This window comes from Arachis ipaensis, chromosome B03 (genome assembly GCF_000816755.2).
Source record: "Arachis ipaensis cultivar K30076 chromosome B03, Araip1.1, whole genome shotgun sequence".
NCBI classification, from domain to species: Eukaryota; Viridiplantae; Streptophyta; class Magnoliopsida; order Fabales; family Fabaceae; genus Arachis; species Arachis ipaensis.
The window spans coordinates 126,177,403-126,189,729 of NC_029787.2; the positions used below are offsets into that span (position 1 = coordinate 126,177,403).

Sequence of the window (12,327 nt, forward strand, 5' to 3'; positions counted from 1 at the left end):
TTTATAAATAATTGTATTAAAATATTTTGAGAATATATATTTCAAATTTGGAATTTTTGTCACATTTTAAAGCGTTTGGAGGATATTTTTCTCAGCGTATTAAAAAGTTAGCGCGATTTTGATAGTTTATCCAAATTTTAAAATTAGTGAACAATTATAATTAATATCATAAATTAAAATAAATAAAATCAGTTAGCAACTCATCAACATCGGATCCGTGGCGCAATGGTAGCGCGTCTGACTCCAGATCAGAAGGTTGCGTGTTCGATTCACGTCGGGTTCAAATCCCGGATCACAATTTTTATCTACCAAAATAAAATTTGTTTTATTTTATTCTCAACTTCTCAGAGCATTTTAAGCTGCAAAACGGCGGCGTTTTGTCGTTTGGCTCTGCTAACAAACTGAGATCTCATTTCATCCTGAACCGCGAGTGTGAAGAGGAAGAAGAAGAGCACAGTGCGAATCGAAGAAACTCGAAATACGAAAACCTAAGAATGGCGTTCGAGATGCCATTGGATCAGATAAAGCAGTTACAGATCTTGCTTCGCAAAGATGCCAACCTCTCGTGGTACGACACCGACAAGAACGACCAACTCTCCCTCCCCAAGCTTCCTTCCGTTGCCGAAACCGTCGCCAATCTCGATCCCTCGCCACCGTACCTTCGCTGCAAGAACTGCGATGGTAGGCTCCTCCGCGGGGTGCAGTCCTCCATCTGCGTCTTTTGCGGCGCCAATCCTCACAAGGATCTCCCTCCCGAGCCCATCAAGTTCAAGGACACACTCGGTTACAAGTGGCTCCTTGATTCCCTTCAGCTCGATGGATCGGTAATGTCAAATCTCCTTAATTATATATAATCAGTTTTCTACTGATCAATTTGTTGAAATTGTTCTCCTATAGTGCTGGAATTTGGGAAATTGTATGTAGCACTTTGATGAATTCTTATGCATAATTGTGCAAATTATTTAACTAGGTGTGGCTTAATTGGCGTAGTTGTGGATCCATGCTATTTACATGTACAACTACTTAGAATGTTTACATATAATTTACCCATCATATCTCTTGTTAAAAGAAAAAAGAAAAATTCTAGAACTGTGGGATAAATACATTTAAATGTGATAAAAAATTGGGATAATTCCAGTCATATTTATTTGATAGAGATTTGTTGAATATGATGTTTGTTACTAACTAATAACTCATCTTGGAGCAACTGCTTTGATTTTTAAATATTTTTCACATTGATTAGTCATTGGAACCTTCATCTTTTAATCTTGCACTTATGTAACCTGTCTATTAAGTGCATGTTTCTAGGGATATATGTTCATCTGTCTAATGATGACTGTTAGAGATATAATCATGTTACTTTCTTCTATCAGTTTAAACTTTTGGGATGAGTTTCATGATATGGTATTAGAGCTCTATATCTGAAAGGTCTAGGGTTCGATTCTTGGTGAACCCCAAAAGTGAAAAAAATATCATAAGGCAAATAAAAGAAAAAAAAAAAGAAGGCCTAAGCAAAAAATCAAGCAAATCCAAAAGAGGCTCTTGCTTGAGGGAGAGTGCTAGAAATATAACTATTCATGTTGGCTTTTCCTATCAGTTTACGCTTTTAGGATGAGTGGTTTCATGACAATGACTTATGGATCTTGGATTGTAAATAGGCCATTACTTCTTTCTTGCATTTTCCATTATTTCTAAACTTCCTAACATAATTTTACAATATTTTGAATTTTTGACTGCAGTTAAATTGGCTTGTTGGCTTTAGACTTTTTATTCATAGTATTTTTTTCACATTTCTAAACAGTAGGATCATTTCCTAACTTGTTGAAGCACAACTCTTACTTATAATACAATTGGCCATATAATGTTTAAGCTGCTAATAACATGGCTCTCTTAAAATTTTGGTTGTAATCATTGATGCATGACCAACTTTTGGAGATAGATAGTAATTTTGCTTTATATGCAAAGCACCACAATAAATAATCTAAGGCATTATTGATCCACTTAAATGGTTCAGATTGACTAAGATAGAGTGCTCTACGATTAAGTTAATGAGAAATTCTCAAGGAAATTTAGTAAGATCTCACAGATTCATTCCATATGGGAACTTTGTATTTTTATGGAACAGTTGGCAATGATTTAGATATTTTCAAATTCTTATTCATAGCTTCTCCTTTCATTCATTCGTTCTTTCTTTTTTATCTTCTTGTTTTGTTTTGTTTTGTTTTTCTTTTTGGTTGTTTGTTTTCAATGAAAAGTGAAGTATGTGGAATTTGGAGAAGTCAATAAACCTCATTATCTGACCAATACAAACCTCCATTAACATATGCATTGATGCATCATCCAAAATTAGTGGCGTATATTAACTATTAGATTATGCATGATGTGTGGATTTGTGTTCTTCGTTGCTTTATAATCCAAATTAAATAGAATATTGCATGAGAAGTCCCCTAGCATTCGCAGCCAATAAGCATAAGCACGACCCTTGAACATGGATTAATATGTATTTCTACTTTGGATTAAATATGAATCAGTCATTAAACTTAAAGAGTGTCTTTGTTTTATACTCCACCTAAATCCGCTTTACAGTAAGTACAGTTACAGTATTAGTAAAAGGATAGTTTGTATATGGGGGTCTTGAAAATGTGCTGCTGTGAAATGAGTTTTGGTTTCAAGTCTCTTAATTGATTAATGTTTCTGAAGGAACATATTCAAGAGTCTTCATTTTTGGATATTTATGACACCATAATAATACCCATAAAGTTTGCTGAGAAAATAAAACAACTCAACACATTCATTAAGTAACAGAGATTAACAGACAGAAACTACCGATCATCTATAGTGGGGCAATCCTTGATATGAGAATATTTAATCTGGAAGTTAAAGAATATGAGAATACTTTGAAGTTTGAAGCATGAAGAACCATTTCAATGGTATTAATCTCTTGCTCATTCCACTTTGGTGGAACTCTCCAAAGCCTAACAACCCAAACATTGAAGCACAACTCTAGTTTCTTGGGATTAACTTCCTTGAGTAATGAGTATATAAATTTTCTCATCCATTTCTGTGGCTAATTATCTTTGGATTCTCACTGATTGATATTCACCGAGCAATTTGAGTTCTGTGTTGGCATTGCATGTTTGATGGAGGAAGAATAGTGTATAAATAGAGATATAATAGGTGAGAAACATGGATTGGCTGGACAATTTGAATTTTCGAAATTGGTTGCTGAAATAATTGCTTTTGGATTAATATTCTACAATTGAGGATAACCTAAGCTACCCTATGTCTCCGATATCTGCTCCCTAAGATTTAATGAGGCATGCATATTTGAATAGTATTTGCCTTCTTTGCTTAAAACTTTCAAAAAGGTTGTATCCTGCACCCTTGCTTCCTCCCATTCAAAGTGTTCAATGTTCATTTACTCATGCTGCTACACGTCACAAAGCATGCATGCATGTTGCACTATGATGCTGCAGAGAACATCAATTCCACATAGATGAAGCATCAGACTTAGCATCCATGAAGTTGAAATGCAGTGGTCATATAACACTTGGACAAAAAGGTGGGATACGGGATTACCAGAGTCGCACCTATATAGCCAAGATTTGCTACTAGATAAAATTTACATTTTAAGAGTTTATGTCATCAATAATAAAAGAATTATGGCAGTGCCCTTTTTTTTGGGTATAAAAATAGTTTTGGTAGTTTGTTTGAAAATAATGTTTTCGTGTGCTTTTGCAGGAGATGGTGGCACCTATGGAGGAGGAGGAGAATTCATCAAGCAGGAGGAGGAGTGAATCTAAAGATGAGATTCCCTTATCTGAGCTGCTAGATTTGGAAATTAGATGGCCAAGTGAGGCAGAGAGAACTCTGTCTAGTAATTCAGATTCGGAAGCATTCCAGGGGAAGAGTTCGTTGAGTTTGGCTGGAGTTGATCTTGATGGTTTTTTCGATCACAGGGAATCCGATTCAAATGCGTCTGGACAGACAATGGCTTTCGGAGATCAAGTGGGTGATACTGCTTCTTATAGTGCCATCCAAGCTAGTGAAAATCTTAGTTTGTTTCAGAATGTCCAAGCTTCAGAATTGGCTACACCTACAAGGTCTATGGAAGATCAGAGTGATGATTCCTTTTCTGGTTGGGCGGCCAACTTTAGATCCGCTAGTTCTGGTCCAGTTAATGAAGAGCCCGAGTCATCATTTGGTCATTCTAAAGTTCAAGATACAGTATCTGGATCCTCGAAAGATGATTTCAATCATTCAGTGTCCAAAGGAAATGATTGGTTTCAGGTTGATGGATGGAGAACTTCTAACCTAGAGGTACCTAACCAGAGTGGCAAACCAGAGCTGAACGTGGATTTTAATGATACCAAAACAGCAGAAAGCGCTACCAGTTCCTCTACCAGAAATTTGGACTGGATGCAAGATGACCAATGGCAAAGGAGTGATAATAAAACAACTGCTGCTGTTGTTACTGAGGCGGTTGAATATTCATTTGATGGATGGAATGATTTTACTGGCTCAGCTAGAGATAGTGCACAAGATCCTTCAAGTATTATTTCCAGATCAAATATAACTGAGCAGGTTGGAAAATCTGAAATTACCGCTGATCTTAACAATACCAAAGCAGAAGGTAATAGCTCTTCTATTGAAGATTTCAGCTGGATGCAAGATGACGTATGGCCAGGTAGCAATAACAAGACAACTGATACCAAGAGTACTAATAACGTTGAGGATTCATTTGATGACTGGAATGATTTCAGTGGATCAGCGAATGCACAATATTTGTCCAGTAATCTCTCCAACTCCAAGATAACAGGTGAGTCTGGCAAATCCGAACTTGCCAAGAATAATGATGATAAAATAATAGCAGGAGGTGATAGTGGCTCATCTAGAAATTTTGACTGGATGCAAGATGATCAACAGCTGGTTAGCAATAACCAGGCTTCTGACGTTGTGACTACTAATGAAGATGCTGATTCATTTGATAATTGGAATGATTTTACTGGCTCCCCTGTTACACAAAATCCTTCCAGTAGTGTTTTGTATTCTGAGACAAACATTCTAGCTGGGAAATCTGAGACTTCTGTTGATGCTCACCAAACCAAAACAGAGGTAGGTAATAGCTCTTCTATTGAAGATTTCAACTGGATGCAAGATGACGGATGGCCAAGTGGCAATAACAAGACAACTGATGCCAAGGGTACTAATGAAGATGCTGATTCATTTGATGACTGGAATGATTTCGCTGGATTAGCCAATGCACAACATTTGTCCAGTAATCTCTCCAACTCCAAGATAACAGGTGAGTCTGGCAAATCCGAACTTGCCAAGAATAATGATGATAAAAGAATAGCAGGGGGTGATAGTGGCTCACCTAGAAATTTTGACTGGATGCAAGCCAATCAATGGCAGGGGAGTAATGACCAAGCTTCTGGTATTGCGACCACTAATGAGGGTGCTGATTCATTTGATGATTGGAATGATTTTACTGGATCCCCTGTTACACAAAATCCTTCCAGTAGTGTTTCTTATTCTGAGATAAATGTTCTAGCTGGGAAATCTGGGACTTCTGCTGATTGTGATCAAACTAAAACAGAAGTAGGTAATAACTCTTCTATTGAAGATTTCAGCTGGATGCAAGATGAAGGATGGCCAGGTAGCAATAACAAGACAACTAATACCAAGGGTGCTAATGAAGATGCTGATTCATTTGATGACTGGAATGATTTCACTGGATCAGCCAATGCACAACATTTGTCCAGTAACCTCTCCAACTCTGAGATAAAGGGTGAGACTGGCAAATCTGACTTTGCCATGGATAATGATGATAAAAAGATATCAGAAGGTGCTAGTGGTGCATCTAGAAATTTTGACTGGATGAATGATGATCAATGGCAGGGGAGCAATAACCAGGCTTCTGGTATTGTGACTACTAATGATGATGCTGATTCAGCTGATGATTGGAATGAATTTACTGGATCCTCTCTTGCACAAAACCCTTCTAATAGTGTTTCGTATTCCGAGATAAATGCTCTTGCTGGGAAATCTGAGACTTCTGCTGATTCTCATCAAACCAAAACGGAGGTAGGTAATAGCTCTTCTATTGATGATTTCAGCTGGATGCAAGATGGAGGATGGTCAGATAGCCATAACAAGACAACTGACACCAAGGGTGCTAATGAAGATGCTGATTCATTTGATGACTGGAATGATTTCACTGGATCAGCCAATGCACAAATTTCATCAAGTAATCCCTCCAACTCTGAGACAACTGGCAAGACGGGCAAATCTGAATTTGCAAAGGATAGTGATGATAAAAGAATAGCAGTTGGTGCTAGTGGCTCATCAAGTTTTGACTGGACGAAAGATGATCAATGGAAGGGGAGCCATAACCAGGCTTCTGGTATTGCGACCTCTAATGAGGGTGCTGATTCATTTGATGATTGGAATGATTTTACTGGATCCACTGTTACACAAAATCCTTCCAGTAGTGTTTCATATTCTGAGATAAATGTTCTAGCTGGGAAATCTGAGACTTCTTCTGATTGTCATCAAACTAAAACAGAAGTAGGTAATAGCTCTTCTATTGAAGATTTCAGCTGGATGCAAGATGAAGGATGGCCAGGTAAAAATAACAAGACAACTGATACCAAGGGTGCTAATGAAGATGCTGATTCATTTGATGACTGGAATGATTTCATTGGATCAGCCAATGCACAATATTCCTCTAAAAATATTGACTGGAAACAAGATAATCAATGGCAGGGGAGCCAAAAACAGGCTTCTGGTATTTTGACTGCTAATGAAGGTGCTGATTCATTTGATGATTGGAATGATTTTACCGGCTCCTCTGTTACACAAAATCCTTCTAGTAATGCTTCATATTCTGGGCAATCTGTGACTTCTGATTTTCATCAAACCAAAAAACAAGTTGGTGCTAATACTTCAGTTCAACTTCAAAGTTTTGATTGGATGCAAAATGACCTATGCCCAGTTAGCCAAAAAAAATCAAATGATCCCAAAACTACTAATGTAGTTTCTGATTCATTTGATGATATTTGGAATGGCTTCAAACAAAAGGCCACTACACGAGATTCTTCCGGCACTATTTCAATACCAGTTCAGACTTCTTCTGAGCAAAGTTCTGTCTTGAATTTGTTCAGCTCCTCAAACAAATCGCATAGTGTGAATTTTTAGGACGTTTTAGCAGCCCACAGAGTACTACTGCAGCAAGTACACAATCTGAAGCTGCTTCTACAAACAGGTAACTTGACTGACATTAACTCAGATGCATTGTTATTCTTTTTGAAAAGTATGTGTAAGTGAATTCAAGCTTTCAACCACTTGTAATACAAGTGGGAGGAGTAGAATGTGTTTTTATGTTCCAACACTAATGGTTGAGGTTAATCATTCAGATTATGTTAGTAGTATTGTATATGATTCATTAAAAAGAATGTCTGTCTATACAGCAAGTCTTGCGAGGAAACTGATGGTCTAGTTAAGCCAATTAAATTTGATATTGGAGAGGTGTTAAAGGGTATTTTTGTTCTGTTTGGTTTGACAAGTTGAACGGGACTTTGACTGATGGAATAGTTCTTAGCATTTACAACAAGGGTTTACATCTTGCATGTGGATAGTACAAAGGAGAGATGGTGTAGAAAGGAACAAATTAGTGGATGGTTCTAATATTTATCATTCATTACAAAATCCATGGCCCAACATATCTATCCTTTCCAGTACTGTCTACCTTGGAAATGCCTTTTTCATTTTAAACCCTGGACAGGCTTTACATATTATCACTGATGATGTGTTTTCTTGATGTGGTTTTTGGTCAGCCTACAAACCTACATGTTGATCTTTCATACCGAAAAGTAGAAATTTATCCAATATGTTGCATGTCCAGGCTGGCTGATGTGGATACCAGGCGATGAGACTCGAGAGAAGTTTCCACTGCACAAGTAGGGTCAAAAGGTAATGATGTGGAAATGTTAATGTCTCTCAGATGCGTGATCTTTCCTTTTTGCTTGAGAGCAGTCTTAGAGTTTCCCAAAAGTAAGATGGACATTCATTTTTCTTATTGATTTCCAGTCATTCTTCACATGTAAGTTTAACTTTTATTCTTGAGCACGGGCCTATATTCTCTGTGTTCTTGGATGAATGGGTGGAGGGTGACTTTGATCTAGTGTTGTGATTCCACTTTCCTGAATCCGTCTTTTATTGTAAACCGCGTATGGTGGTATTGTGTTGTTTTATAGAATGCGACCACTGTACATTCGAAGCTAGCTTTTCTGAGGAAGATTATGTGTATTATAATTTTTTTGTGTTGCTGTTGAGGAGTTTCAGACATTATTCACACCACTGGCAATTAATCTTCATTGGATTCTTCAGTCTTCACATCTGAGCCCCTTCCCTCCCCCTTCTTTTTTTCTTATCTTCATTTTCTTTTAAAAAACATCGATTTTTTTTTTAAAAGACCGGTGGAGTTGGGAGAATATCCCACTTAAACTTGGGTTCGTCGAGTGGTCAGCTCACTCGTCCGCTTAAGCAAGTGTCGGGGGGTTCGAATCCTGCCTTGTGCATGCAGCAACTCATTGGCCAGCGGCAGATCCTTGAATGGAGCTCAGATCCGCGACGGATTAGTCCTTGACCTGTCGGGTTGGGAGATACCGTGGGAAACAAAAAAAAAAAAACTTGACAGTTTTGCCCAGACCAAAACAAAGAAGTTGACTGTTTTGGATTTGAATCCTTAACGCAATGGCAGTTCTAAAGTGAAAATCTTGGGGATTAATAACTTTTCCAGTTGCCGTTATCTTCCAGAAGCTATCATTTTTATTGATTTATAATAATATAAAGTTAACTTTTCCTAACAATCTGCTTGAGAATTCAATAACTTTTTTTCTTATTTAAAAAGAAAGATAAGCAATTTAGAAAAAATTGTTATTTGTAAATTAAAAAATGAGTGATTAATTACCACTCATATGAGATGCATGCAATAAAAAGATATATTGATAATATATAAAAATTCGACGTTGTTGTTGGCCCCTTTCTATATATATATGATTTAATAGTTGATTTTTTCATAATATTTTTAATTTAGAAATATCGACGTTGTTGTTGGCCCCTTTCTATTGTTGTTTCCGTCGGCTATAAGACGAGTCAAAGGAAGAAATGCAATGGCAGGGACACCAACCAATGCCTATTATAACAAGTCGTAGTATACCTATAGAAATGTCTAAGGAATAGATATAACAAACATTGCTAACGACTAAATTCGTTCACAAAGCTTATAAATTATCCTCTTCATCCGTTTTGTCCTCTTGCAGAACTTTGTTCCTTTATTGTTCTGGTTTAACTGTATTAAATCATTAAGAATATATGTGTATGTGAACAACTTTGCTAGCTACATTTTATTAACGTTACATTGAAGTTATGTTGCTAAAGAACTTTAATAATATATATTCGTGATTTAATAATATTTATACAAATTTGGTTCGTTTATAATCCAATTAGAACGAGCAGAGGAAGAAGCCACTCCCTCTGCTGTTTCTCTCCCACTTAACAAGGATATATTATTCCTAGATCTTGTAATGATGTGATTTTGCCGCGCTGTTTAGTTTACGCACAACATAGGAAAAATGGAATTTGATTAGGACATTGTTACTTATTTGAATAATGGCAAGAGCAAAGACCAAGTTTATCGAAGTCAGAATCTGCATACTGCAACGTAGCATCATCTGGTCTTCCTTTGAACGTTGACTACCCTTATGTCTTCTAGACTTGGGTTGGTATCGCTATGTATCTCTTGGAGTCAAACCACTGTTCATTCATAGTTTTGTGTGTTTCTTTTTCATTTTTATTTTTTTGAAAAGTTGACATTATGTTAGTCTTATTTGAAAATAAGATATATATTGCAAAAACCATAAATCTGATTACTATACTCGTATTGTTGAGGCTATAAATAGATATATATTATGTTATAAGAAGATTGATTAAGGAACTTGTCGGTTAGCTAATACCTCCAAGTAACAAATTGTTTCTTCGTTCCATGTTTTCTTTAAAGTTTCCATGATTCTTATGTGCGGGTCAAGTAATGCCGTATGTTATTGTTGACCACCGGGTCAACTTGTAGCATATTAGATTATTAGTAGATATATGATATATGATCATTTTTCACTTAGCACATTCATCGAACACTTGGTAGACGTTATTCAACTACGTAGCAATGGAGTATTTCAACAAAGCCAAATCCGTGAAGCTTCGGAGCCACCTCGGCAAGTACCTAATCGCAGACGAGGACGGCGAAGGCCTCTACCAGAGCAGAAAAAGCTCGGCGAAGAACGCAATATGGGAGGTGGAGTTAGTAGAAGGGAAGAGCCACAGCATTCGGCTCAAGAGCTGTCACGGTCTGTACCTGAAGGCAACGGACACAGCGTTCCTTCTAGGAATGACCGGAAACCGGGCGGTGCAGTCGGAGATGGACGCAGCAGGTTCGAGTTGGAAGTACGAGTGGGAGCCACGAAGGGAAGGGTTGAGTAACCACGTGAAGCTGAGGAGTTGGTGTGGGACCTACCTTAGGGGAAACGGTGGCACTCCGCCTTGGAGGAATTCAGTTACGCACGACGATCCTCATAGTTCCACCACTCACTCTTGGATCTTGTGGACTGTGGAGGTTGTTGACAACATTATAGTTGGATCTTTTTCCAAAGAGAGATATGATGATGATGCGGTTGTTTCTGTGGCGGCGCTTTCTGATTCTTATGTAAGATCTCCGTCGTCGTTGCCGCTGTGTGAGGACCCCGCGGAGTTGCAGCTTACGGTACGTCTCTCAGATTTTATTGAAAATATTGATTCTCTAATTTGTTTATTTATTTAAATAAATAAACCGAATATTAACCATTTTTAATATTTTTAAAATATAAAAAAGAGAAAGTTTAGCTAGCAATATTTTTATTCAAATTTTTATGATATGATGACTTATGGCATTTAAGTTTTTCTAAATATAACGATGGTAAAGCATCTGTGATTAATTAGTAGATATTATCTTGTGATTGGATTGATTATGGGTGGGTGGAGATGGGGGAATTAAACGTAGGGTTAGATGGTGATGAGAGCAGTGTCCGCCACGAAATGGCGACGGTGTTTGGCCAATGCTGGGCCAAAACCTCTGCACTAATATAATGACGACGTCCTATGGCTTCCTTACGAGTTCTCAAATGCTCTATATCCACATTACAATTCTTTTTTTTTTTTTTAAATATTTTGCCATCAAAATTACACTTAAATAAAATGTCGACAATTTTATTTCAGATAGGTGTTTTATTTTTCACACTCGTTTTATTAAAACATTTAAATAAACTTATTCCTAATTTTATTTTCTAAAGATTCATTTTCACCGTATCCCCAAACACTTTCCAAGGCTGTAAATTACATAAGGTTTGTTTTCTATGAACACCTTCCAGTTTCAGCTTAAGAAAAGTCCAAATCAACTTCTATGACTTTCTAAATCCACGTGCCCAACTCCAAATCTTGCATACCAGTTAATTATTGAATAATCTTACTCCTACATGTCATCACTGAAATTCAGGATCAAAACATAGTTTTCTTAGGCATCGTAATTATAGGCATCGTAGAATGCCCAACCGTAGTTGTAGATATTATTTGAAACTAGAAATACAAAAGTAGAAGATTAATGTTTGATTTACGAAGGATTATGTCATAAAATAATTTGGTCTAAGAAAAATTTGATATTCTAATTTGATCTTAAAGAATATTAATATAATTTAAATATTAAAATTAAATGTCACATGAATTTTGAAGATGAGTCCTAAATAGAAATAGTTGGTTTGATGAACTGTGAAGCAGCAGCGTAGGGTGGTGGTGCACGTGATTGGCTCATGTGGTTCCTGAAGAGATTAGCATTTAGCACTTTCACTTTGGCCACCTAATGGCCGCGTCCACCGCCACCAGCTAACAACCGCGTTCTGCTTTGTTATTGCTGGCTCCCCCTTACAGCACACAATGTTGAATAAATCATCTCCTACATTTTCAAAATTTGATATGGCCAATTATTTAAAAGGATTAGGGTTCGTTTGAAAAGTTTTAAAAATTATTTTGTTGAGTTTTTGATTTATAAAAAATAATAGCATTAATATTTGATGTAATTTTTAAAATTAAATTATAATATAGAATTAAATTATTTTTTAAGTTGTTGTTTAATGATGTAGAATTACACATTTTTTAATAATTAAATACTAATTAAATTTCAATGAAAATACTGCACTGAGACTTTTTCATAAATAAATAATAAATAAGCAAAATGGTAAG

The 12,327-nt window shown here is 36.6% G+C and overlaps 2 protein-coding genes and 1 non-coding gene across 5 annotated transcripts in view; all 3 read left to right on the forward strand.

Annotated features, from left to right (window-relative positions):
* Positions 212-283, forward strand: TRNAW-CCA. The gene has a single exon. It is a non-coding gene; the product is annotated as a tRNA-Trp (tRNA).
* On the forward strand, positions 347-8,395 carry LOC107631918. 3 transcript variants are annotated; one of them, XM_016335510.2, is made up of 3 exons: positions 347-824; positions 3,742-7,267; positions 7,907-8,395. In XM_016335510.2, exons 1-2 carry the CDS (start codon positions 495-497, stop codon positions 7,198-7,200), a joined length of 3,789 nt encoding a protein of 1,262 aa, XP_016190996.1. In that variant the 5' UTR covers positions 347-494; the 3' UTR covers positions 7,201-7,267; positions 7,907-8,395. The 3 variants fall into 3 exon arrangements, with proteins under 3 accessions (XP_016190996.1, XP_016190993.1, XP_016190997.1); XM_016335507.2 differs by having other exon boundaries at positions 348-824; positions 7,839-8,395; XM_016335511.2 differs by lacking the exon at positions 347-824 and adding an exon at positions 3,471-3,562 and having other exon boundaries at positions 7,839-8,395.
* Positions 10,020-12,327, forward strand: part of LOC107633980 — a 5,038-nt gene continuing 2,730 nt past the window's right edge. The window contains exon 1 of the mRNA XM_016337567.2: positions 10,020-10,819. Within this exon, the coding sequence (XP_016193053.1) occupies positions 10,226-10,819 (594 nt within the window). The 5' untranslated portion in view covers positions 10,020-10,225. The remainder of the gene's footprint in view (positions 10,820-12,327) is intronic.

Excerpts from the sequence above, each read along its gene's own strand:
- LOC107631918 (XM_016335510.2), top strand. The coding sequence starts at position 495 with ATGGCGTTCGAGATGCCATTGGATCAGATAAAGCAGTTACAGATCTTG. Across the intron at positions 825-3,741 it reads CCCTTCAGCTCGATGGATCG|GAGATGGTGGCACCTATGGA; the intron begins GTAATGTCAAAT and ends GTGCTTTTGCAG.